Source organism: Lichenostomus cassidix, chromosome 1 (assembly GCF_008360975.1).
Source record: "Lichenostomus cassidix isolate B80296 chromosome 1, HeHo_3.0, whole genome shotgun sequence".
Taxonomy (NCBI): domain Eukaryota; kingdom Metazoa; phylum Chordata; class Aves; order Passeriformes; family Meliphagidae; genus Lichenostomus; species Lichenostomus cassidix.
Genome location: NC_139479.1, coordinates 55,542,914 through 55,569,639, shown reverse-complemented (window position 1 = coordinate 55,569,639; position 26,726 = coordinate 55,542,914). Strand labels below are relative to the sequence as shown.

Below are 26,726 nucleotides of genomic sequence, written 5' to 3'. Positions count from 1 at the left end.
AAACCTACTCTGTTATATAGGTTTCAGTTCTTTGCAAGTTTTAAGTGCCAGGAAGCAAAAACATGAAAACTTTTCTCTTGACAAAGAGAGTCTTAACATCACTACCATCAATATGTTATGATTCCAGCAACAGATAAGAATGCAGCAACTCTGCATAGCCAGTCATGTCATATTATGATATTACTTTTTAGATCAAACAACTGAGGTCTTAAAATACATAAGGAGGCTAGGGGTGTCGATATATAAACTGTCGCATACTATTTTGGGTAGATTAACTTCAAGAATGTTGTGAGATTTACTAGTCTGAACTTTGTTCATGCAATATCTCTAAAAAAAGAAAAACAAGCTAGACCTAATCTTCTGGTATTAAGAATCTGTTATGCTATAGAAGGACTAGTAGCTTTGATGAACTCATCTTAAATAAAAATCTCCAGGCACTTCGGTCCTGCAGTAGGCATACCTACCTTCCTAAAAGTGACAGAACATTACACTAATAAGGTACATCATTTAAAGTAGACAGTAAGATAAATATCTCCATTAAATTATTATAATTAATGTTTTATTTTCTCAGTATTGAGTTATAATCACATACAGGCAATTTTTACTGGTATCTCTAGTCACATACAGCAGTTAGAGTCGAAGATTCAAACACATGAATTCTAAAACAATCAGAAGATCTGAGGACAGGATTAGCTATGCAGCATTTAGCACAGAAGTCAGTTCCCACTCTGCAAAAACTAAGCAGTTTTTCTCATGCCAACTGCATCCTTAATCTGGCCCTTACATACAACTCCTTGCACTGCTTGAAAACAACCAATCATTATCTCTACTGGTAAAAAATGGACAATAAATGGTTTTGTGTACAACAATTTTATTATCAGCTATTACGTAGCATCAAACATGAATTCTGTATTAAGTCACACATGAAAAAAGCTCATCAGTTGAAGAATTCTTTTTAAACAATGCTAGAAAAGGAAAAGGTTCACACAAAACTTCTGCCAAAAGTTTTTGTAGTCTTTCCATCTCCACTCTTACCCATACCTTTACCAAAAAGAAATGCTGGTTTGTGTATAGAAGACACATTTCAAGTACAACTAACTATCTCCCACCGCATCTTGTAAAATAATGAGATAGACACAAACATTTTTAAAGGGCACTATGAGAAACAGAAGTTAGTCAAAGGAATGTAATATTCATGCATCACTTTTCCAAGAGGAAACAAGGTAAGCATTAAGTTATTTACTTACAGACTTTGAAGCAGTGCTAAGATATTGCATCACCATTTCTTTTTTAGTATTAAAATCCTTTTCCCTCAATGGCATCTTCTTGTCTTCATTTAAATTCATATCTTCCTAGAATGGGAGAGGAAAAAAAAAACAGTCTTATATGTCATACAAAAACAGAGTGATTTAAATACAAGAGACTGACTTAAATAAAAACAAAAATACAAACTTAGACAACTGAAAGCTGTTACACAAACAACCTTTCATAAGACATTAATCAAAACCATAAAAATCCTTATCCATCTTCCCTCTGAACTCAGACTGAAAAAAACCAAAACAGTCCACTATGCTGGGATTAACAAATACATCACAACCATCAACCATTATTAGTACACACTCTACTTAGAAAAGACCTGCAGTTTCACGCACACACATGCATCAAACTACAGAAAAGCATTAATAGATTTATAAATGCACTCAAAGCAGTATTTTACATATTTTTAAAGTCAATTTTAATTTTTTCCATAAGTCTCTTCCTCTGTTACCAAATATTTAATCTTGGGCAACAGCATCTGGTTTGCACTGAAACTAGTTCACCAAAATAATATTCACCTTTTCAATAAGCAAGGCTGAAATTCTTAAAGATTAAATCAACACCTTCAACTGTTATCAAAACCCCCTAATTCATTCACTCCAACATAAACCGAGAGGTCAAAACGAGCTGAGACAAACCTACACCCAAAACCACCCAAGTGACACCTCTGAATGTCACTAACATTTCTGACACAGGGAGTTCTAGCCTAGAAATGCTCTGATCATTGTAACTGGTTGCACATCTGTGAGAAATTGCATTTCCTATCACGTTGTAGGTTTAAAAATAAAAGTAGAAAAAAAAATTAAGAAACAATTAACAATTTTGGCACGCACCTACACAAGCAGATACAGCATTGCTATGTGCATTACCCAAGCTTAGCACGAATTACTGCAGTTATTTTCAGCTGAGACTCATGAGGTGAATCCCCACCAGCTTTGCAGGAGCTATGCTACAAAATCAGTGGGTAACCATCTTGATATCAAAGCTGTATCACCTACTCAGAAATCAAAGGCAAACAGCACACACAAACCTTAGAATTTATACTACACCAAAACTTAAGTTTCCTTGTCTTTCAATAGCTTTCATGCTGAATAGAACAGAATCAAGCACAGTTCCTAGAAACATTTACAATTTTATATAAATCCAAGCAGTGAGAAGTTATTACAGAAAATGCTTGACCCCTCTCCTGGTTTCAGCTGGGATAGATTTCATTTTGGGGAACTTAATGTGAAAAGGTTTTTTCTAGTTCATCATGTAGCTACTGCGAAGTTCATTCTTCTGTTTAAAGGAGTTTCCTTTGCAATTTTTCGATCTTTTATGTTTTCTGAAAAGTAGCTCCTAAACTTAAATAAAAATATCTAACTTCTAAACACAAAAAAAAAGCTCCAAGAATTAAGAAACCTGTCAACACAAACTGTATTCCATAAGCCTAGGTATAACAGCAGGTTAATTTATGGGAAATTTTCTCTCTGTTTTTGCAGTAAAAAGTAATTTCTTTGTTCTTGTTTTTAACAAATGGAATGTCATTAAGACATTTGATTTATACAGATTAGAAGTATTCAGTGATACAAAGGTCACATCAGATATTGCCTAGTTTATAAAATACTTCAGCTCCATCCTTTTCTTTCTTAAATAATTGAAATACATTCCACCAGTGAGCAATACCTCTTTGGAAAAGAAGAATACATCATTTCACATGGATATTTTCCTAATTGCATTAACAGAAATGAAAGGAGCTAAATGAGAGTTTAGCTTTAACTGTCTAGTTTTATGAGCACTTCCATTATTTTTGCCATGAAAACCATACATGACACCACTGCAATAAAATATTGGGAGAAGGAAGCCATATGCATCCAGGAAAACCCCAAATATAATATAAGACATTCAGTAAACCCTCAGAATTTAAAAACTTCGCCCTTCAGTACTGACACATTGAAATATTTTTTTGGTGAAAAATCAGTTCTAAAAGCCTGGCTACAATATTCAAATTGTTCACCAATCCACTCCCCCCAATCACTTAATTTGATCAGAACAGCAAACTAGAGGCTATAATATATAATTAGCAATGTAATCTACTGTGACTAAACTAGCTTTATTCCAGTCCATTCAAATGTGGATAATCTGGAAAATCCTTTCTGTAGTACATGTTACAGATAAAATAACACTGATAAAGTAGCTTATCAAACATAAGTTTAAGTGCTTTGTTATTTAACGAAACTACGAAGGCATTTAAATTATCCAGATGTCATCAGTACTTTAATGTATTTTTGCAAAGTAGTTTTAAAATTGGAATTACTTCAGGATACATGGATATAAGCATTTCTATTTATCTAGACACATGGAAGTAGGTTTCTGAGGATTTATTGTAAGTTTCCATTTATTTATGCCATATTTATGCCATAGTATAACATCACAGACTATCCTATACCACAACATCTGTGGGATGGCAGAGAAATACAATATACAGGCAGGGGGTGTGTGGAAGGAAGCACACCTTCTAGTTTTATTAAAAAAACTCTCACATTTTCTAACATTTGAGCAACTACCATTTACAGTGGCATTTCTAACAGAAGCAAGACATCACAGTATACCAAGAAAAATGAACCATGTGGCAACAAGTACAAATACAGAAGTTGATTAACACAGTTAATTATTCCTTTGCTTCACCAGCTTAAACATGAAAATCCTGAAGGTTATCTCTCAGTTGTACTTCTCAAGCATTCTACAAAAGCTTCCTGAAAACTAAACTATCATCTCTGAGTACTAGGAAGTACAAATTCCACAAAGGTACTTCTCTCATAGCACATTTCCTCCACATCCCAGTCCCTGGTAGTCCCTTTATGTTTCAAGAGTTACTTGCTACTCTCTGTGAGGCACAGAAAGAATTAATAATACAGGCATCATTCTCCTTGTTAATGTTCTATTGTGCCCTTCAATTTCAGTCACTCTTTTCTCATGGCCATTCCGTGTTTAGTTTTCAATTGCCCAAAATGTCACCATCATGACAAAAAGCTCAACCTATTGAGGTGCTACCAATGTTACAAGATCTTTGTGACTGCTCTTCTGTAGTGCACTAACAATGACAGCTAAGGAAAGAAGCAAATTTGAGACTGCATTTGCAGACAAATGCTGCTTTGGAGGCAAGTCTCTTTTTTTGCACAAGAGTGACAGGGCATATAAATTCAGAACAAAACACTGCTGTGACATTTGAAGGCATAAAATCTCTTTGTAAAAGTTTCAGATCATCTTGAAAGGAAGCAGGATCCCCCATTTCTTGTTCCTCCTCAAAATTGGTTGCATTATCTTACTTCTAATTTATATTTTAAATATTCTTGGGGCAGAAGCTCATAAAAATAATTCCAATACTTTATTCCCTGAGAAACACCCTAATAACCACATAATTACAACTCACAACATCAATAATATTAATAATTCAGGTAAAGATTAGAATACATGCACAGAAGAATATGTGCTCCACCTATCATTTCACCAATGTTCTTTAAGTAAAAGGAAGTGTAAGACTCTTACCATCATTTTTTCAAACAGTGCTATGATTTCTCTTTCCGACAGCGGTTTTGGAGCAAAATCCTCTGGGTCCATGGGTGTGGATGACCAGTCTGTAGAATGTGACTGCTTCATATGTGGCAGAGGAGGTCTTTCTTTTTTACTTCTTGGAATTCTTATACTGGCAAATCTATCCAACTGGAAACACAAAAGGTGTAACATATCACATATTGCTTCCATTCTCTGTAACTCTAATTAAGATGGGTGTTCTTGGAAGTTAGACATCCTTATTTTTCTGTGGTAGCTGACCTGTTATTTAACTGGCTTATTCTAAAGGGTTTCCCTAAAGATACATATGACGGTCAGTCGCCTAGCACTTGAGTTAACTGACCAGAATCCCATTATATTATAGAGAAATCATGCAGAACATTAGAATTTTACAGAAATTTTGGAGCAATAGATATCTACAAAACCAATTTATAAAGAATTCTTTCCAAGCGTTACATCTGAAATATGAGAAAGCAGGCTTATTTACCAAAAGCATAGCTTTAAAGTGGGTTTAGTTACACTGAAACAGCTGTACTCCTAACATGGCAACAGAATATATAGATATGCAAAGAAACTACTTTTTATTAAAAGATGAGTTAGCATAACTAAGACACAGTTCTTATTTATTTTCTTTTTTGCATCATGTTATACAAAATCTAGTGCCTTTGTTCCAATTATTTAGAAATTCATTTAGGAGAAACCATTGACTCCTCTATTAAGGTTACATAGGGTATGTTTATGATTTCATGAATGATCCTTATGACTAATCCCCAGCACACACCAATTGCTCCGGCTTTACCCTTTCAAAAGCCAAAAACATTCTTTGGAAAAGTAGTTTGGGTTGTGGGATTTTTAACCGGTTAGATATTTATCAACTTTTTGATCAAGAGTTCAAGTGAAGCTACACATTTTCAATGCTAGAGCTTGTGTTTTTTAAGGTACATGGGCAAGGACCAATAGAACGCAAAAGCAGCTGACATGTAATGAGATGCGCTACATCTTCATCATCTTTGTAGCACCCTTTTGAACAGATATGAACATCACATTTGTACACACAAAAGAAAGTTACAGTAACATTTGCTGCATAAGAGATTTTGGACAAGATTTCAACAGACTTCTACCTTGGAATGCTATGCAAAAATATTCTGAGGCTTCCCTATATCTTTAAGATGAGCATCTTGAGACAAGTACATCAGTTACCAACCTAAACAGTAACTAAAATTATTATAGCATCTGTGGAATTAAGATCAGAAAGAGTAAAGAAAATCAGTAGCAAAAATTGGGTACAAGTGTTCCACTCTAGTCAGAGCAAGAATTGACTATCAGACATCCATGAAGAGAGGTTTAGAGGAAAAATATAAAGACTTTAATTCTTCCTATTCAAAACTGAAAAGAAACAATTTTTGGAACATAGAAATAGATTATAAGACACAGATGGTTGTAGAACATGCAAAAGCAGAAAATTAATATAGAATAAACATAAAAGAACTCAGCATGGATGATGGGGCCCTTCCGTGTCACATCAAACCAGCAGGCAATAAGGAAAAGCACACTCCACAGGAATAATTACATAGGCAAGACCCAGGAAGAAAAACAATGTAACAAAGGCAAAAGGGAGGGTAACATCTATGGAAGTTGAGAATCAGTGGCAAAAACCATCTTACATCTTGACTAGAAAGCAATTTCCCTTCCTGCTTTTAAAATCAGAAGTCTATGGTAAGCATGGGGGGATGAAGCCAGACTTCATACTGCAGTGACTAGACTAGAATTGAAGGGAAAAAAAAAAAAAACACTTAATGGGATTTTTCTTTTCAAGCACTGTCTTTCACAGAGCACTGATGAAAGGAAGCATGCATCCAAAGAATGAGTTAGCCAGTAGCTTCTCCAAGCCCCACATCTTCATTATAAAATGCACAACCTAAGATGCAAGCCATTGTAACTGAAGATGGTTCACATGCAGACTTGAAGCAGGTCTAGAGGGAAGACACTTGGGCTAAAACAACAGATTTTGCCCATGAATCAGTGAACAGAGAACAAATTAGGTGTAAGTGCCCTAAATTCCTTTTCCAGTATCTCCTGCAAAATCTCAGTCCCTTCTTTATGGTCTGTGCTCCCCAAGTGTCTCCTATTCCTCCTCCTGCTCCACACAGCAGCAACCACAGCTCTGGACAGGCAGAACCACCATGAAATATCCTGTGCAGCACCAGAGGTCCACTAGAAACAGACAGCGCTTATTCAAGGAGGAGAGCCTATTCCTCCTTGAAAACAGATATGTCACTTGTTTCCATTTTTAGTTTATATTTTGGTTTTAAGTTTCTCTTGAATGTCAGACTGTGTAGTAGATATTTTCCATCATTACACATTACACTATGACATTTCTATTTCCCATATTCACCAAGTCCTATACCACTCATCCTGGAGGAGGAAAGCATATCTTGGAATATATTTGATCAGGCAGAACACGTAACAAATTGAGATAATAGGATTATAAGCATATTTAAACATGTGTCAAACTAATTACTTTAAAAAATTTAAAACAATGCAGTCTAAAAAGAAGATTCCCATACATTAATAAAAGGGAATTCACAACAAGACTTGCACAGCAGTACATTGTGGATATTCTACATATACTTCCCTTTTGAATTATACATTGATAGTGCTTCTGAAAAGTTAATACCTCTCAGTATTCCATACAGGCGAATAATTTCATGGTCCACAGAAAGCAGTATACAGGAAGAATAGAAATTTCATTGCTTGGGTGTAATGAAATCTACCACTGATGCTGCTGGCGATCGAAGTGCATAGAGGAGGAAAAGGCAAAAAAAATAGTGCAATAATCTTCAGTGTTACACCAAAACATTTTAAATCAGGCTAACCAAGGGGCTATAGCTAAGCCTAGCTTTGAGATGAAGTTTCATTGCAGTTTAAAGCAGGTTAGACCTTGTATTTTTTTTTTTTTTTTGGTATTTATTTTACCAGTGAATACATACAGACGCATACAGGAACAGTGGACAATAAGAAAAATATCTGTGTGAGCCAAAATGAAGCAACTATCAAGGATGAATGGCAAAATTTTATTTGCTTATTTCATAGGCTCACTATTATTCCACTGAGAGCCCATGAAATAAGAAAGTGATTTTATGCATACACCATGGCCCTGAAAAATCCAAGTTACACAGGGATCCATAATACAAGTTTTCTGGCTCATCACACTTTCTGATCAGGTCCCTAGAAAGTAAATCTATTTGTGCTTTCATTTTGATCTTAGTGAAGACTTCTTATACCATTCTCTGTGAGAAAGCAGCACATATTGAACTTACACACTTGATAATGCAGGAATTAATGCATTAGTTACTGTTGGACTAATTGTTGGGTCTACAACTTATCAAGACATCACCTCCTAACAGAGCTGCTATGCATGCACAAATGAAAGGTATTACTTCACTGCCACCCTGCCTCCCTCATCTTCCCCTCAATTAACACATCAAATCACCTATTCCTATATTAAGAAATTCCTCAAAAATGAAATCCAGCACACACATGTATAAAAACACATTCATTATCACTCTAAGTGATGGGCTTGGTAATGGCACTGAAAATGGCCCTTGTGATGGCCCTGATTATCCTCTCCACCCTCTCCAACCTCCTTATTCTCCTTGACTGCTTTTGCTGAAGCCTTTTTAAAGGATGACTTTCATATATGGTTCTTCTGCTTGTGTACAGAGGCAAGTGACACCAGCACACGTTGTTTCTCTGCTTCAGTGGTAGTGTTTGTCATCAGAGCTGAACTAACCACAGTGTCTGTCACAGTGGCTGGAGCAGCTACAGGCCTTGGTGTCTCACCACCAAATTCAGATCCTTCTTTCCATCCTGAGGGCACTGGGCAGTGCTGGACATGGCTCAGTAGGCCTGGGCCAGTCCCCAACGCATGTCAGTGATTTGGGTCCTCCTAGGTTGCCAGGCTGACAGCACACCTTTTTCAAGGCCAAAACTTTTACTAGTTTTTCTGGATTATGCACTGGCTAGGGGTAAAGTGCAAACACAGACCACTGCCCTAGGTACTGGCCCATAGAGTACTGCACACCTCTCCACTCCAAACTATCCAGCTTTTGGGCAAATGCCTGGGTGATGCTCTTAATTAAGAGCCTGACCTTAAGCAAGACCTGAACCATACACACTAACATGCTGGCTCCCAGAGAAAGGATCAGGTTGGTTTCAATCACATTCAAAGGATATTCAAAATCTTTGAAAGTATCTTCCCCGTAGGTTGTCTTTCTGAGGATACAAGTTCTGATACCTCCTTACAAAGACAGCATTACAGAATTATTATGGTTTAACCTAAAATGTGTTACCAGAAGTACTAAACAGCATTCTTTCTTCCACTCCCATTCTCATGAAGAACTACACAGATTCACATACATATATAAATGTATATATATATATGGACCATTAAGACACTGATGGTGATCACTAAGCACAATCTATTAGCGGAGTTCTGAAATATATGCAGGTACAAAATATTCATTTCCTGAGTGAAGGCATAAAGCCAGGAGTATTGCTTATAGCTTTTGCTCTTTCTCTGGGTGTTCTTCTCACTGTGCCTTACAGATACGTAGGACAAAATGTACTGCCACCCTTTATTTCCAAGTTCACTTTTTAGACTGCCTGCTATTTATATAGCCAGTAAACACATTTTCACATCTGAAAAATCTGCTCAAGCACTTCAGCACAGCTCAATCTCCCAGACATTTTGCCAGTCATTTTAGTCACAAAAGCCAACAGCTCAGTCATGAAAGTCTGCTATAAAACCCTGATGCTGACACATGACAAAGACTTGGGGGAACATTAACAACATGGGAAGGAACAAAAGGAGAATACAAAGTGGAAAAAATCCTGTGTCTTCCCTTGAAATAATTATTATTCCTACTGGATAGGGAACAGACATGATAAACTGGGTCGCAACAATTTATTTCAGTATCTTCACAATTTAAAGCAACCCACTTACCAGCAGAAATACTTCACTGAAGATCAAAGAAGTTACTTCCAATGACTCTGAGTCAAAGACCTCTTAACATATTTTTCCTCCTTGAAGCTCCAGAAGATTAAAAAAGTATTTTCTTTTTTTGACAGTCAAATTGCTCTACAAGATTAACTTCTTAGTATGTGAGAAATTCCAACACCAGCAGTAAAGCTTTTAGGAAGAGCAAGACCTGCATAAACCAAGATATACAGAAGAATCCCTTTGATAGGATGACTTCTTATTCCTAATATGCTCAATCTCTGAGATTATTTTACCAATCTAAAATTTATAGAATTTAGGCCTGTGCACAGTCACATCCTAAATGTGTAGACAATATTTCACTCTGAATCTTGTTTCTCTATATACTGAAAATTATACAGCCTTTTTAATCTTTAAAGCAGTTGCTATGAAATCAGTATAATTTTATGCTATAAGGAATTTTAGTATGCTTTTCTTTTTTGTCTACATAAGATACCTTTTAATAAAATCTTGTTAATATGCATGTTTTCTTAACCTTTCTGAGCCTTACTCTCTCTCTCTCTCTCTCTGCCAGTGCTGAGGCAGGCATGCAAGCAAACTGCATTTCAGGAAGTGGAAGACTCTCTCCCCAACAGGCAGGAGGGGACATGAGTTGGGGAGAATGGACATAGGTCCCCACTTGGGGTGGCAGGTGAATCCCCTCCCAGCCTACCCCGGGAGCTGTCCCAATACACACACTGTTTATGAACAGAGAAGGACTGGTGGGTTATGCAGTGTGTGGTGGCAATTTTGGGCACAGTGACCACAAAATTGATAAAGTTCTCAATTCTGAGTAAAGAACGGATGGACACCAAGAGACTCTGGATTTCCTTTTTAGGACATGGACTGACAAAGTCCCTTGGGAGTCAGTCCTGAAGGGTAAAGGAGTCGAGGAAGGCTGGACATACTTAAGGCAATTTTACTGACACAGAAGCAGGCTGTCTCCATATGCCATAAGACAAGCCAGTGGAGAAAAAGACAAGCCTGGATAAACAGAAAACTTAGGCTGGGGCTCAGGGGAGACAAAAAAAGGGGGGGGGGGGGAAAAGGTGTATCACCCCTGGAAGGAGGGTCAGGTAACGTGGGGGCACTACAAGGATGTTGTAAGGTTATGTAAGGAGAAAAAGTAGAAGAGTCGAACTGGAACTTAATTTGGCCACTGTTGTCACAGACAAAAAAAAATGTTTCTACAAATACACTGCCAGCAAAGTAAGGCTATGGACAGTCTCTTTATCGTTTCCTGCTTGCAGAGGGTAGCATAATGCCACGGGACAACAAAAAGGCTGACGTATTTAATGCCTACGTTACCTCAGTCTTTAATAGCAAAACCAGTTGCACTCAGGAAATCCAGCTCCCACAGATGAAGATGGGGAGGTCAGGAAACCCAAATCCCAGGGATGGGGAGCCAAGTGAAGCCCCCATAATCCAGGAGAAACTGGCTAGTGATCTGCTATGCAAATCAGACACCCACAAGTCTCTGGGCCTGGATGGGATGCACCACAGAGTAATAACGGAGCTGGTAAAAGAGCTCATCAATCCTCCTTCAAACATTTACCAGCAGTCCTGATTATCTGGAGAACTTCCAGTTGACTGGAATTGGAAGGATGATCCAAGGAACCATAGGCCTGTCAAACTGACCTAGGTAGCAGGGAAATTCATAGAACAGCTCATCCTGAGTGCCATCACACAGAATGTACAGAACAACCAGAGGATCAGGCCCAGCCAGCATGGGTTTGAGAAAGGTAGGTCCTGCTTGACCAACCTGATCTCCTTACATGACCATGTGACCCACTGAGCGGATAAGGGAAAGGCTGTGGATGGTGCCTCCCTAGACTTCACCAAAGCATTTCACAGCATTCTCCTGGACAAACTGGCTGCTCGTAGCTTGGACAAGTGCATTCTTCACTGGGTGAAAAACTGTTTGGATGGCTGAATCCAGGGAGTGGTAGTGAATGGTGCTACATAGAGTTGGTAGCCAGTTACAAGTGGGGTTGCCTAAGGCTCAGTATTAGGTCAGTCCTGTCTAATATCTTCATCAATGATCTGGATGAAGGGGTTGTGTGCCCTCTCAGTTTGCCCATGACACCAAGTTGGGTGATAAGTGTTGATCTGTTGGAGGTCAGGAAGGGTCAACAGAGGGATCTGGACAGGCTAGATAGTGGGCCAAAGGGCCAAATCCTGAACCTGGGTCACAAAACCCCTTGCAGAGCTACAGGCTGGGGGCAGAGTGGCTGGAAAATGGCCCAGCAGAAGAGGATCTGGGAGTGCTGGTAACAGCAGCTGAACATGAGCCAGCAGTGCCCAGGTAGTCACAAAGGCTGCCATCCTGGCCTGTATCAGCAATAGTGTGGCCAGCAGGACCAGGGCACTGGTGAGGCCACACCTTGAATCCTGTATCCACTTTTGGGCCCCTCACTACAAGAAAGGACACTGAGGTGCTCGAGCATGTCAGAGAAGGGCAATCCAGCTGGTGAAGGGTCTAGAAAGCAAGTTCTATGAGGAGCAGCTGAGGGAGCTGGGGCTGTTTATGTTTGATTAGAAGAGGCTCAGGAGGGACCTCAATGCTCTCTACAAATACCTGAAAGGAGGTTTCAGCAAGGTGGGAGGTGGAGTGAAAGGATTAGAGGAAATGGACTGAAACTTTAAGCCGGACAAGTTCAATAATCTATGTAAAGCACAAGTTTAATAACTTTATAAAAAGTTTAATAACTGCTGCAATAAGGCAGCAGTCTAGACTCTTTAACAGGAAAAAAAGAACCTCATAAAAGCAAACAGCAAGATCTTGTGCATCCCAACTATAACCATTACATGACACTATCAAAACTTGTTTTCTAGTTACCAAAATATTTCGCTTTCAGAGGGTTGATAGCATTTCCTTAGCTCTCCAAGATAAACACAAGTTTATACAATACAACTAATATTATCAACCAGTCAGACTAAAATTTTTTAATATTAATAATCTATATCCAGTGAAACTCTGCTAAAGAAACAGACACAGATTATTTAAGTCAACCTAGGAATGATAGGCAGAGGCAATATGCTCAACACTACTAAGTCTGCACACCTAATCAACATAACCTGACCGCTGGCTCCCAAACTGGGAAACAGAGATTTTTCTCCCCACGTGTTGCACTGCCCAGCATAAATCTCTCTGCATTTCAGCACTCAGTTACACACAGAAAGAAGTACTTCAGCAAGAACTCTGCATAGCACTACAATTGTAACAGCTGATCTTCAGGTGACGACAAAACATTACTTCCTATGCAAATTCAAAGACTTTGTAAAAATATGTGTTTTAAGAAAAAATATTATTATCTACAAAAGAGTAGTACAGGCAGTGAAATAGGTAACTGCAAGAACAAGAAAAAAAATCTGGTTTGCTTTCAGATACAGCACCTCATCTCTGATCAAATTTGAGAAACACGGTGTTAAGCATGACACCAAATATACCTAAGGTGGTTTGAACAAGCATAAATGAGCTTCACAAGCAAATGTTACTTTGTTAAACATGTTATTTTAAGCTAGCCATGCAGCCTAAGTCACTTTAATATTAAACATGCAATCATAGATATCTCAACTATACCGCATATAGATTGGCACAATTACCTGTGTCAGGCTCATTTAGCCGTGATTAGAGCACACTTCAAAGCCATCTATACATTTTTGCTACTCGTACTGATTATGTTACAGATAATTACCAATTCAGTGAGACTTTGCCAATTAACGAAATTATCTTCAAAGTTAAGATAGCTTCTTGTATTAGTAAGGTTATTTCTATTGCATTAGCAGTAAGGTTATTTGCTTAGCATAGCCAAAGCAAAACTTAAGTTGTCTTACCACATCATCTGTCAGTGTCTTGATATTTACATGCTGTAAATCAAACAGGAAAGCAGTCATGTCAAAATTGTGCAGTAAAAAAAAACCAAAAAAACCTCATTATAGTTACTTTTATTCAAAGTCACACGTACATTAAACAGTGTTAGACCCTGACAGTTGAAACAAAGCAAGTTTCTTTCCAAGTTGTACCTTGTTGGTTTGCAATGCACAGCAAGTTATACAGATTTTAAAAATCTTCAATTTGATCCTCCAACAGAATATCATAAGAATATGAACCAAGCACAGCTTGAAACAAGTTGTGGTTTATTATATTTTATAACTAAATTATATTTTATAGCTAAATATACAGATGACCTGCTCATAATTCAGCTATTGGACTTGTGTCTTCTCAAGATGGCTGTGGGGACACCCACAACAAATCAGCCAGCAAGCAGAGCACAAAGTTCTGAGCAGAAACTGAACTAAGCATTTAACAACAGTAATATCCAAAAAATCTATAGATTACTCAAAACAGCAATTCCTGAACCAACATTTGCTCTCCACTGCACATTTACAAACGCAGCAAGTGCTAGGATGTATGGCTCCTGCACAAAACCACAGAACAGTTCAGAACACTGGCATCTGATGATTCAGTGTTGCACAGATCCCATATATCGTTTCTATGAAGAGGCTGAGAACAGACTTGGCAGGAAAATGTCAAGAATGTGAAGTCACACACTCAGTGAGATAGGCTCTTACCTTTCTTTTAGACTCCCCTCTCTGCCTAGTGTGCAAAGTTTGGCAACAGCTACAGCAACTATCAACAACTATATCCTAACTAACCAGATTTGGAAACTCTTCACCAAGTCAACAAAGCTTGGCTATTGCTCTCTACAACAACCTGAAAGGAGGTTATAGCAAGGTGGGAAGCACCTTGCCATAACCCTGGAAGCATTCAAAAGGCATGCAGAGATGCAGCACTTGGGTTTAGCAGTGACCATGGTGGTGCTAGTTAACAATGATAATCTCAAAGATTCCCAATCTCAATGGTTCTATGACTCTATGATCATTACTTCTTACATCTTCTCTGGCTCATCCCTCAGAATTAAAGAACAATTTGTGTTAAGTCAAATATTATCACACAATAGCTCAAGTCTGAATATTATCAAGAAACTGAGGAAGAAGAGTCTGATGAATGGTTATGAAGTTAAAAATAAAAAGCAAATGAGGTGCAAGGAAACACAGTATTCAGTGACACTAAGTTCTACTATCAAAAAACAAATTGAAATAAAAGGAGCTAGGTTACTACTGAAATTTCATGACAGTTCCATTCCATGTTCTAATATGTGAGGATTTGTAATAAATGAAAACAACAACTAAGTGAAAATACTTCAATCCAGCCAGGAGACTGCAGATCTGTATCCCAGTCTTCTCACTGGTGTTCTCCTGCTGCAGCAGTAGATCACTTTTGCCCCACACACTGCCACAAAGTTGGGTTTCATTACTTGTTTTTCCCATTCTGCTAAATAGCTACAAAGACAGTAAAAGTGTTAACTGATGTCATTTGCAAAAGCTCATGACTTTGCATTTAGCAAGGTTTGGTATAATACTTCTATCCTTAACTGAGCGAAACTGCAAGAGAAAACACTACCATATGGTCTGACACTGCAACTAGGTAGTGAAGAACATAAAAACTCATTCCTTTTTCATACAGATGACTTAAATCACTAAGCTTTAAGCAATGCACAAATACCATCATGGAGCTCCTCTAACATGGCAGACTACACAATCTGCTTAGAATGAAAACCACCTGCATTCTGTGCTTTGAGAGGAAATTCAAGATGCACATCAAACTGATGTGCATTCCACTAAAAAAATGCAGGGAAGCAACAACATCAGGTTCATTTCCACTTAAGAACAGGCGTTGGATGTTTTGCATCTGCTCCATACAAGATAGCATCCTCATGCAGGTAACCAGGCAATTTCAGGTTTAGGTTTTGTTTTTTGAAAAAGACAGAAGCTAGTGGGGGAGTTCAAGCCAGTATTTTACTTCTCACGTAAGTTGTGAAATTCAGCAATGCAATTTACTATGATAAAGGGTGAAAAGTTTCCCTTTTTGTATTTCAGAACACCTCGCTGACCCAGGTCATCCAACTAATTAGTGAAAAAAGACTACCACACAACCAATTAAGTACCAAAATGGTACAACTCAATATACAGACAGGAGTCTCCTCTCAAAGCCTTCATCTTACTGAATACCTAGAGTACAGGAGTCTGAAAATCTAGCATTTCTTTCATAAAAGGTTGTGGAGTCTAGTTTGACAGTAAGTGCTAAAAGCAAGTTCTTAATTAAGAATCTATTTAATCAGCACTAAATATCGACACTGGTGATGTATTTGGAGACTTTCTTTATAAAGGAGAAGAAACTCCATGTGAACTACAACCTAATGTTCAGCTCTTTCAGCACTCCAATATTACAAGGCTGAATACTTGCTGTAAGACATCACTAAAGACTTATTTAGTGAACTTTATGTTATAATACTTCTCAGTCAGAGGAGTTGGTTAAAACTTAAGAACTGGGGTTATACTCTTCGCCTCTCCCTCACAAAGTCCTTCTCTTCTAACAAGGCTGTACAAAGTAAAATAAGTTGACAGCTTTACTGGTCTTCTATACCATTCAAGGATACAGAGAGGTGGAACATTACATGTGGTCTTAACAACAACAACAAAGAAACTTACCACACTGGATTTTTTAATGGCATTACATTTAGAGAAGTGCTGTGACTCAAGAACAGGAGCATATTTTTATTCTTCACAGGCCAAACAGACATATTTCTAGTAATGGGGAAAATAACTAGACCAGGAGTCAGGTAATGACCAGGTAGAGACTGGAGTACTTTACTACCACAGGGACATACTTCTATTTTTAGGCTCACATATATCAGTTCACAGAAGACACATTCTGTTCAAGTGAACAGGTTGCCTTAAACACAGGCCCACAAGTAAATAAATGTGGCTTAAGTCATTTTTCTGTAAAATTCAGTCACTGCTAAAAATATTAAGTTCACAGAATACTCCTTTGCAATGGATGAAAATATTTATATGCTGTTGTGTGCCTTCTATGACCTACTCCACAATAACAAAACTACTGCTTTGAAAAAATAGGAGCTTTATACAAGTACTCTTCTAGTCTGTTTATCATGTAGAAAGTAGATATGCAAAACTGGAAAACAAATTATCAGTATTTTAAGTATGCTAACCTCGTGATTTCTAGTCAGAGAAATACAAAACCAAGAAAATATTAACGAGTTAATAAGGACAGTTCAGAAGGAAAAGATTTATCAGTAGCACCTACAGTTAGAAAAGTAGAAGTAAGATCATTCCTTAGTCTTCAGCTACACACACACTTTTATAAACTGAATTTTAAAACTGCGCTTTTCAAGGTAACTTAGTTTGTAGTCTGGGACATGGAGGAAGAGATCATTTTGTTTTGCAGTTGAGTAGAAGCAGTTCAGTTAAAGCTAAGTCCAATTAAAAAGAAATGCACAGGTGTATCATTTTTGAATAAAGCAAGCAATCTGACATAGAATTACCCCTTATGGGAGATGATGTCCCTCGGGCATGCTGTTAAATAACCAGTGTTATAAGACAGAGAATATACACATACATGCTTGTCCTCCACCACCTTGAAGTACTTCAATTTACAAAAAAATTTAAAATCCCACAGCCCAGATCTTTTAGGATCTTCACTCTTGCCTTCTTTGCAGATGAAAACGAAGAAACAAACCCACATATAACACTCCCTCCAAACCACCATACACATGTATAGCTTCTCTGATACATTACAAAGAGCTTACAGCCTGCATGTGGCTATGAGAAAAGAAAAAAAAAATGGAAAAAAGGAAGGCTTAACCAAGAAGAACCGGCCAGCTTATGCTTGAACACTGAAACAAGACAAACAAAGACTAGGGATATACATATAATCACATAATCCCCTCTGCACCTTTGTAAATTCAAAAGTGAACAAGAACGCATTGCCATTAACTTTATCACGAAAAAAAGATTCAACACTAGCTGCTTTTCTCCCCAAAGGATATTCTCCAGCAGAAACACAAGTAGAAGACCAAATCAAGGACTGAAGGAAACCTGTAGACTCAGAGAAATGTTAATTGGATGATTACAGTGAATGCTATTATGTTAGGATCTCCTTTGTAACAATAGTCCCTCAGTAATTTCGCTACCTCAGTCTCAAAGTGCAATTTACAAACTGCACAGCATTTCTTGCTTTTAATTTCCAATATACTACTTCAGCATTTAGATAATGGCTTTATCACACACTCTGCTGCTTGGAAAGCAGTCTGAAAAGCAATCAGGGGCAAAACTATCTTAATATGACAGGTTCTACATAGTGATATTCTTTAGGCATTGATGAGTTAAACTCAAAATTGGTGCTTACAGGTAAGATCATATAACAAAGTGCTAGAACACAGCACTAAAATTTAATATCATAACCCACAGCGTTAATTCATGCCAACAAAAATAACAGCATGAGGAATTTACAATTTTACAAAGCTGCGGTGAAGTGTTTTAGGTAACATCTGTTCAGCAATCATTTCTTTAAAAGACTAATTTAGATTCAAGGTCTTACACTGCAGCATAACTGCAGCAATAATTCAGTCACTTTGTAATTAAAGATATTGACACAGATTGGTCTTACCTTTCTACTCTATGCCAGAGAAATGGAAGTGTTTTTCCTCTTAACTACCTCTTTCTTTGATTTATAGACACTGTTAAATGCAACTGTTAATTTGTCTATTTTTTAACAGATTGGTGTAAACAAGCAACCCTTCTTGACTCATAAATTTCATAAAGAACTTAATCAAAAACATAACCTGAAAGTCACTGAAGTCAGGTCACTGGTATACTGAAATTAATAGAAACACCTCTAATTTGAGCTAGAAATTGAAGTTGATCTTTTGAGAACTAGTGTCTACAAGATGTAGTTATCAGTAAAGTGCAGTTGGAAGTCACACAACCTAGCACTTACTGTAATGATTTCCAAACATTTTTAAGGCGAGGGGGGAATCAAGGAGAGGTAGTGGCAAACAATTGCTTTTTATCCCACTCTGCCCCAGCAGATTTCAGAAGTTTCTTGCTCAGTCAATGTATACATAGAGAACAGGTATAGTATCTGCCATCCTCGAGCAGATTCACTCTTTTTACAAGGTCTTAAATCAAAAGGGTGGATGCATGAGCTTTAAATAAGCTGAAGGTACCACAGTACCTCAGAAATTCTTTTACCCTTTTAAGAGTCACAGTCTTCTAAAAACTGGGATCTGCTGAAAAAAAGTCATGCTGCTGTGTGCTTCAAAATGAACTATCACTTCTTTAAAAAAAAATTTAAAATGATTCTGCAAAAAACCAAGACAACTGAGGCTTAAAACTCATTCACTTCTTCTGAGAAGCTAGTTTATTCAGAAAAAGTCCTTCAAAGCCTCATTTGACTGGGCTAAACAGCTATAGTGGTTGATTCTAATGCCTCTTTCCCCCCCCCCTCCACCCCTCAAGTGCAGTGAGTTTTAAAAACCACTATTTTCCTCAGTTAAAAAATTTTCTTTAGAAGGGAAAAAAAAATTAAAGGGAAGTACATGTTAATGATGTCACCTTTGTCAACCAGCAATCCAATTTCACCTCAAGGTTTGTCAGGGAATCAAATTATTTTTCAGATTAGCATATCTCCTGTGACAGATCAATACGTTGCATTGACTGGAAGGGTACAACCTGGAACTTATTTTCAAGCCTTGCACACTGAGAAATATTACACTGACAATCAGTATTACTTGAGGTCAATAAATCTAACAGCTAATTTAATTTGACAAATGTACAAAAGATAGAAGCATAACTGAGGTAACATGAGGTATGGCACTCTAAGCACACCAAACACAGGAAAGGGCACAGGCTAAATCTAAGACTGGATAATAGGGAGCCCAAAGGGGTGAGAGGCTGGCTTTACACATTCTGACACAAAATTAACTTAACTAATAAAATTACACTGAAGATGTATTATGGGAAGAGTTAGATGCAAACAAGTCAAGTTGGAAAATTCCTCTAAGATTATCAAGTCCAACTATAAACCAAACACTGCCAAGTCCATCACTAAACCACATCCCTAAGTGCCACACCTACATGTCTGTTAAACGCCTTACAAGATGGTGACTCAACCACTTCTCTGGGCAGCTGCTTCCAGTGTTTGACCACCCTCTCAGTGAAGAAAGTTTACCTAAAACCCAATCTAAACCTCCCCTGGCACAACTTGAGGCCCTTTCCTCTTGTCCTGTCACTTGTTACTTCGGAGAGAACATCGACTCCCACCGCACTACAGCCTCCTTCCTGGCAGCTGTAGAGAGCAGTAAGGTCACCCAGTGAGTTAATGGCACACGTAGAATACAATCCATGTTCAATACATAATTCTTCAGTCCCTAACAACACCCAAGGATAAAATCTTTGCTTTAAGATATTATTTAAAGATGAAAAATAGGACTATTGTCTAGGGTGAAATGCTTTTGAAAATTGCAGTTTGACAAAGCAGTCTCATGAATTAAGGACATTCTCAGCTACCCCTGCTTAAAGAGAAGCTGGGCAGGGGAACAGGAAGAGGCAAAAAAAAAAAAAATTATCAAAACACACAACTACCTACAAGATGATTATACACCCTATAACATTGAGTCAGAACCCTAAATTCAACTCCCTTTATTTTCTGCAGCTGTGACTTCAAAACTGTGACCTCAAAAAAAAAGGTCAGCTGATGCGCATATCAAAACATACTCGAAATCACCCTTGCATAGCCTGGGAAGCCTAGACGGATGCCAAACAAGCCCACCCGCACCAAAGAAAAGGCCTTTTTCCACTGGAAAGATGAGATTTCATCTAAGAAAAAAAACTCAATGGCTTTTATCACATATCTGTCAGTGTTCTACTCCTTATAAACTATCATACTGCCATTTTAACACATGGTTAACAAAACTGAACACGATGACAACACACTACTTGTTTTAACATATAATTAAAGGAAAAAATTAAAACCAGTGCAATATCTTATCTGCATAAGAATTTGGCTGTTAAAGTATTGGTAATAAGTAAAACCTCTTGACCTAGCACTCCTGCCAGTCTCAATCACACAAAAATCCCTGTCTCTCACTCACCAAAGAAATAATCCAACCCTCAAGTCATACACCAGTAACACTATCCAATCGTTTATAGTGGCCAGACAACACAGGTTTCTCCTCACAGATAATATACTAAAGCATACTGTGAGAGACTGGGAAGATCAGTGTCTCGAGACATTTTGGGCTGTGTGAAGGGGGCAAGGGGCAGGTTGGGCCTTGCCCTGGTGAGGGGATGCCCTGCTCTGCCCACACCTCCCACTCCTGGGGCCTGCATCCCAACCCCACAGTGGCTGCCAATCCCTGGCACAGCAGATGCCATGCTCCACACCCCAGCCCTGGAGCTCCTAACCCAGCGCTCGAGTGGTCAAATGAACCAAAGTCCCATTTGAGGAAATGGTCCAGGAAGGCCAAGCTGAACATGAGGCAAGCACATGTCTTGACCTTACCTCCTCTAGGAATTTCTGTCAGCTGAACTGCTGTTACCCAGGAGCTGGTAGCTATATGTGTCCTTTTCTGTACCTTTTCTGCCTTTCTCTTTCTTCTTCTAATTCCTTCTTCTTGGAATTTCTGAGTAACTTAAAATCAAACGAGTTCAACATTTGCCAAGTCAAATGGACTAAGCTGATGCTTTGAGAAGTGTTTTATGTTGACTGAATGTTGCCCTAAACCTTTTGTCAAAGTTCTTTGATTTTCTGAGGTTGCCAGTAAAGTCTTCTTTGTTGTTTCGATCGCTTGAAGAGTATCTTGTTGCTATTTCTCCCATGCATTTAACTCAGAGTACAGGAACAACCATAAGCCCTTTTAAAAGCCTTGTCAAGTGAGTCTTTTTGTGCCTCACACATGTCCAGCCAAGTCACCTGCATGTGTCCCCAGCAGATATGCAGCCATTTATGAATACAAGCAAATAGCTCTTGGTCACAGTTTCATATATGCCCATTCTAACATGCAGAAAAAGGCACAGAGGGATGTGGTTCAAGCACCAATCTCTGCAGCCACAATACAAAAAGATTGTACCAAACAGGGATATTCCAGGAGCAAGCTGTGACCCTCCAAAACAGGTCTGGCCAGTTTGATACAGCTTATTTGCTAACTTTTTTGGACCTGTGCACAAGTGCCAGACATTCAAGTACTGAATATTATGCAAACACACCATAGAACCAAGAGTCTAATATAAGTATTATGGTATCTATTTTGTACTGACGTAATAAATGCATTTTAGAGTAGGTGGGCTCAGTGACAGCTGAACAAAGACCAACGTGCATCACTTAAATATGAGTATGGAATGCATCTGCTCTGCATGTGGCAGATACTGCTGGATACAACTACCTGAAAAGAAGGTGTATCCAGATGCTTGTCAGACCCTTCTCCCAGGCAACCAGCAACCGGTAAGAGGACACAGTCTCAAACTGCACCAGAAGTTTAGGCTGGACATTTAAAGGAATTTCTTCACAGAAAGGGTCATTAGACATTGTAATGGGCTGCCCAGGGAGGTGGTGGAGTCACTATCCCTGGAAGTGTTTAAGGAAAGACTGGACGTAGCACTTGGTGCCACAATCTAGTTGACATGGTGGTGCTCAGTCACAGACTGCACTTGATCATTCCAGAGGTCTTTCCCAACCCAATTAGTTCCGTGGATACAAGGCATGTAGAATATATGCCGGTCCCAGCTCTAATGTTCGGAATGTTCATGATGCCAAACAAAAACTGGTTATTTCTGGGTACTCTTTAGTTAGAGCACATCTTGCAGATGCATTACCTTGTGGAGAATCATTAGCAATGTCGAGTTTCCCAGTTTATGGGTGTGCTAGCCAAAAGCTTGTAAAAGCAGGCCTACGGAAAACTTTACCATGTCCTTTAAATTCAAACACCTGTTTTTTCACTGTAGAGTTTATTAGAATTGTGTTATTAGAAGTAACACCATTTAAGAGCTAGAAGTCTGTTCTGCTCCCATTGCACCCATACCTATCACGCAGCAAGTAAAGACAATAAAGCTTTATGATTGAGTATTCGGGAGAAGCCTGAAAACTTGCTGCATCCTTTCACACGGCCAAGGAGGAGGCGAGCTGGAGCAGGCGGGATGAGCCTTCGAAGGCCAGCCGAACCTGGCAGTACTCCCACTCGGCACCCCGGTTTTGGGGCGCTCCGGGCAGTGACTGGCCCCGGAGGGGACGGCGACGGGGTGAGACCGGAGTGTCACCGCACGGCCGGGCCCCCTCGGCACAGCCCCGGCAGGCCCCGCTCCTCGGGCGGCCCCGCCGCGGGACGGGCTCGTACTTACGAATTTGGGCTTCCTGCTGTCCGCCGCCTCCTCGGGCGCGCCGGCGCTCCCGGTCCCCGGCGGGCCCTTCCGACGGAGCCCCTTGTTCTCCCGCCCGCCGCGCCCCGGCGGCGAGGACGGGGCGCGGTAACGCGGCCGCGGCGGCTCCATGGCCGCGCACGGGCGAGGAAGGGCGATGGGCAGAGGGGGCGCGGGCCGCGATCGGGCCCAGGCCCGGCGGCCCCGGCCGAGCTGGGCGCCTGCGATTAGCGCGGCTTAGCTGGCCGGGCAGGGCGCCGCGGGGGGAGGAGCGGGGTCTGCGCTAAAGCCGCCGCCTCACCGCAGCGCAGGATTTAGCGAGGAGAAGCCCCTAATCCCGCCACGCCCGGGCCGCCCGGGGCCGCGCCCTCCCAACGGCCGCGGCTGGCGCAGCCCGGAACGTCCCGCCGTCCGAACCGTCCCGCCACCGCCGGCACCGCCCCCAAGGCCCGCCGCGGCCAATCCGCGCCCGCCCGGCGGGAGAGGCGCCGCCCCCAAGGCCCGCCGCGGCCAATCCGCGCCCGCCCGGCGGGAGAGGCGCCGCCCCAAGGCCCCTGCGGCCAATCCGCGCCCGCCCGGCGGGAGAGGCGCCGCCCGGCTGGCGGGACTCGCGCCCGGCGCCCGTGAGTCAGCGGCGCGCGCCGCGCCGTGCGGGAAACACCCTGAGGGGACGGGAGAGGAGAGGCACCGGGATGGGGCACGGCGGCTGAAAGGTACACACACACAGCAGGGGAGAGTTTAGCCCCTCTTCTCTGGATCCGCTCCGCTCGGGATCTGAGCACGGGGCGGGTCCCTCACCTGTTGGGACAAGGCTGCCGATTTCCAACAAGTGGTTTTGTTAAAAGTTCTGATTCCATATCTCAAGCCACTGTTTGACAGGTGGAAAGTGGTTCATCTATTTCTGTGTGACCTTCTTACATAATTAGAGCACTGACTATTATATATAAACATATTATTCTATAGCACGGTAGAATCATCATGTTTGGAAGAGACCTTTAAGATCATCCAGTCCAAAATTCCACATTACCCAGTACCAGATCCAGACACCTCTTAACCACCTCCAGGGATAGTGACTCCATCACCTCCCCAGGCAACCTATTCCAATGCCTGACCACCCGAACAGTGAAAAAATTTTCTAATACCAAATGCGAATCTCCCCTGGCTCAGTTTAAGGCCATTTCCTCTGGTCCTGTCACTGCAGACAGAGACCAGCCCCACCTCACTAGAGCCTGCCTTCTGATAGTTGTAGAGAGCACCATATAGATATTGATATTGATTATATAGATATAGATGTTTATATATATATATGTGTGTGTGTGTAATATGTTATATGTTATATAATCAATACTTCTATGGCTTTTATACCATCTTGGTACTGGGTTAAGAAAGCAGAATGACACAGAATAGTCCCTATCCAAAACTGTGTCAGTGTTTCCATCATCCTCCTGCAGCCTTTCTGTTTTGTGACGGACACAGTGTGTGTGGAGGAGCTGTTAACTGTGCTGCCAAGGCCAAGAGAACAGGTGTACCTACAGTCTGCATTTGTTTAATGCAATCTGTTGTTTTCCATCACTGAAAGACCTGCAAGACACTGTGGTTTATGGGGAAATACATAAATAGAGATTTCATTGCGCTGTAAACTAGCAAATTGCATATGGTTTACAAGGCAATTGAATTCTCATTACAACAATCAATACCTTGCATTTATCTTTATTTTAAATTAAGAGTGGTTAGAATAATGATGCAAACTGGAGACTTATGTAGGGGAAAATCTATTTCCAAATCTCAGTGTTATGTGTCATTAAGAAACGGAAGTCTAACAGTCAGCAGTCATATCTCTAGAGTATTTTCTAAAACAGAAAAATTTCCTTTCTCTTCTCTCATTCAGTCCTTCGCCACGACTTACACAGGCAGTGACCTACAAAATGTAACATCTGCCAGTACACAGAGTTCTGCTGAAACATAGCAGAATTCAACCCCAAACAGAACCTTTGCAGGGTGAGGGAGCTGTGGGGCCACGCAGAGTAGATGCCGTAATTATTTGTATACGTTAAGCTGTTCATCTTTTGGCACCTCTCTATAGATGTTTTCTAAATTTATATTGGAATTCTTTGTGGAGAGTATAATTAGCAGAACACTGTTTAATGTCATGGTTAATGATTTCCTGGAACATTTGATTAGAAAATTAATCAGGCTATGTGTGCGTATGATAAAGCTGTTTAAATGGACCTCCTAATTGCACTGTGGTAGAACACAATGGCTTGTGCCAATATATCACTTTCAAGGTACTGTGTTGCAATAACAGAGAAACACTGAAGGGAATAATTTATCAGACAGTTTTACTAAGCTAAAAGTAAATATTAGTACTTTTGATCTATTATTATTATTTTATACTACCCCTCTTGTGCTCGTTAAGTGTTTCACAGAACAAATACACTCTTGAAACAGCTCAGTTTACCAAGATTAATCACGACTGAGGAAAAAAATTGTGAGAAAGAAATGCATCAGTAATAGTAAAATTGTGCAGAGATTCTACATAGTCATGGCATGCATATTGTCCAGGGCATGCAAATAGCTTGGTCATTTTGCATTATTTTTATTCTGGAATGAGAAATTTTCAAATATAAAAGTCTGAGACAAAGTAAGTATGTAAAGTTAACCACATAAATTCGCAAAAGTAGTCCTTTAGATTGATGGATTTATTTAGGCTCTTAGCATTATGTTCCATCTCGCTCTTTTTTTTTTTTCCTCTAATATACAGTGATTCAGGACTTAAAAAAAAAAAAAAAAGAATACTCTCCTAATATTCATTGTTCCAGGGAGGCAGTTTTTCAAATACATTCTTGAGCAAAGTATTTCAAAGCTGGCCTTTGACTGCATTTAGGCAGTTGTCCATATTTCATTTGGAGACACCTAGTACTTTCCCATAAGAAGATAAAACAGTCAATTAACTGTTCTTTCAGGAGGTTCATCCTTTTGAACTGTCACATAAAAGTTATGAAGGATTTTGTCAGCAATGTTGTTGTTTTTACAAATTAGGCAGGCAAGTTTAATACTACTATATTTAAGTATGCTAAGAAGGAAAACCTTAGGCACAGTTCCTGTGGCTTGACAGAGGCAAGCAAATGGCACATGTGTTTTCTGGAAAATGGCTTCTTCTTTCTCCCATGAAAAGCCCCAGACAGGGGATTCTAGCCCAAATCCCTCAAACTTGCATAGCTGTTTGTAAGTTGTATCAATTGAATATGTATATTATACCTTTCCCAACATCTTATTCAAAAAGTTAATACAGGAGTTGCACTAAGATATATGATTGTTAACTTACAATGCAAATAAAAGTTACACTGGAAAAACACAGCCTGTCCTCATGTCGTTTAGAGGCAACTGATGCTTGTTTTATCTAAGAAAATCTTTAACAGTTGTATTTTATATTGCAACAGCAGTCATTAATATTTTAAATGTATTGCAAAGTAATATCCTTAAATGTAACCTGTGGATAAGATCTGACTTAATTTTCACAGGATGGGTGGCTTGCAAAACA

The 26,726-nt window shown here is 39.6% G+C and overlaps 1 protein-coding gene across 5 annotated transcripts in view; it reads right to left on the bottom strand.

The window, feature by feature from the left end:
* Positions 1–23,595, bottom strand: part of DIAPH3 (diaphanous related formin 3) — a 203,797-nt gene extending 180,202 nt beyond the window's left edge. For 2 of the 5 annotated variants that reach the window (XM_085058778.1, XM_085058806.1), the window contains exons 1-4: positions 23,168–23,595; positions 13,745–13,777; positions 4,846–5,019; positions 1,248–1,352 (exon numbers count right to left, since the gene is read on the bottom strand). In XM_085058778.1, coding sequence (XP_084914904.1) covers positions 1,248–1,352; positions 4,846–5,019; positions 13,745–13,777; positions 23,168–23,317 — 462 coding nt within the window. In that variant the 5' untranslated portion in view covers positions 23,318–23,595. The remainder of the gene's footprint in view (positions 1–1,247; positions 1,353–4,845; positions 5,020–13,744; positions 13,778–23,167) is intronic. The other 3 variants (XM_085058787.1, XM_085058812.1, XM_085058796.1) reach the window with 2 other exon arrangements.
* Between the last annotated feature and the right edge of the window lie 3,131 nt (positions 23,596–26,726).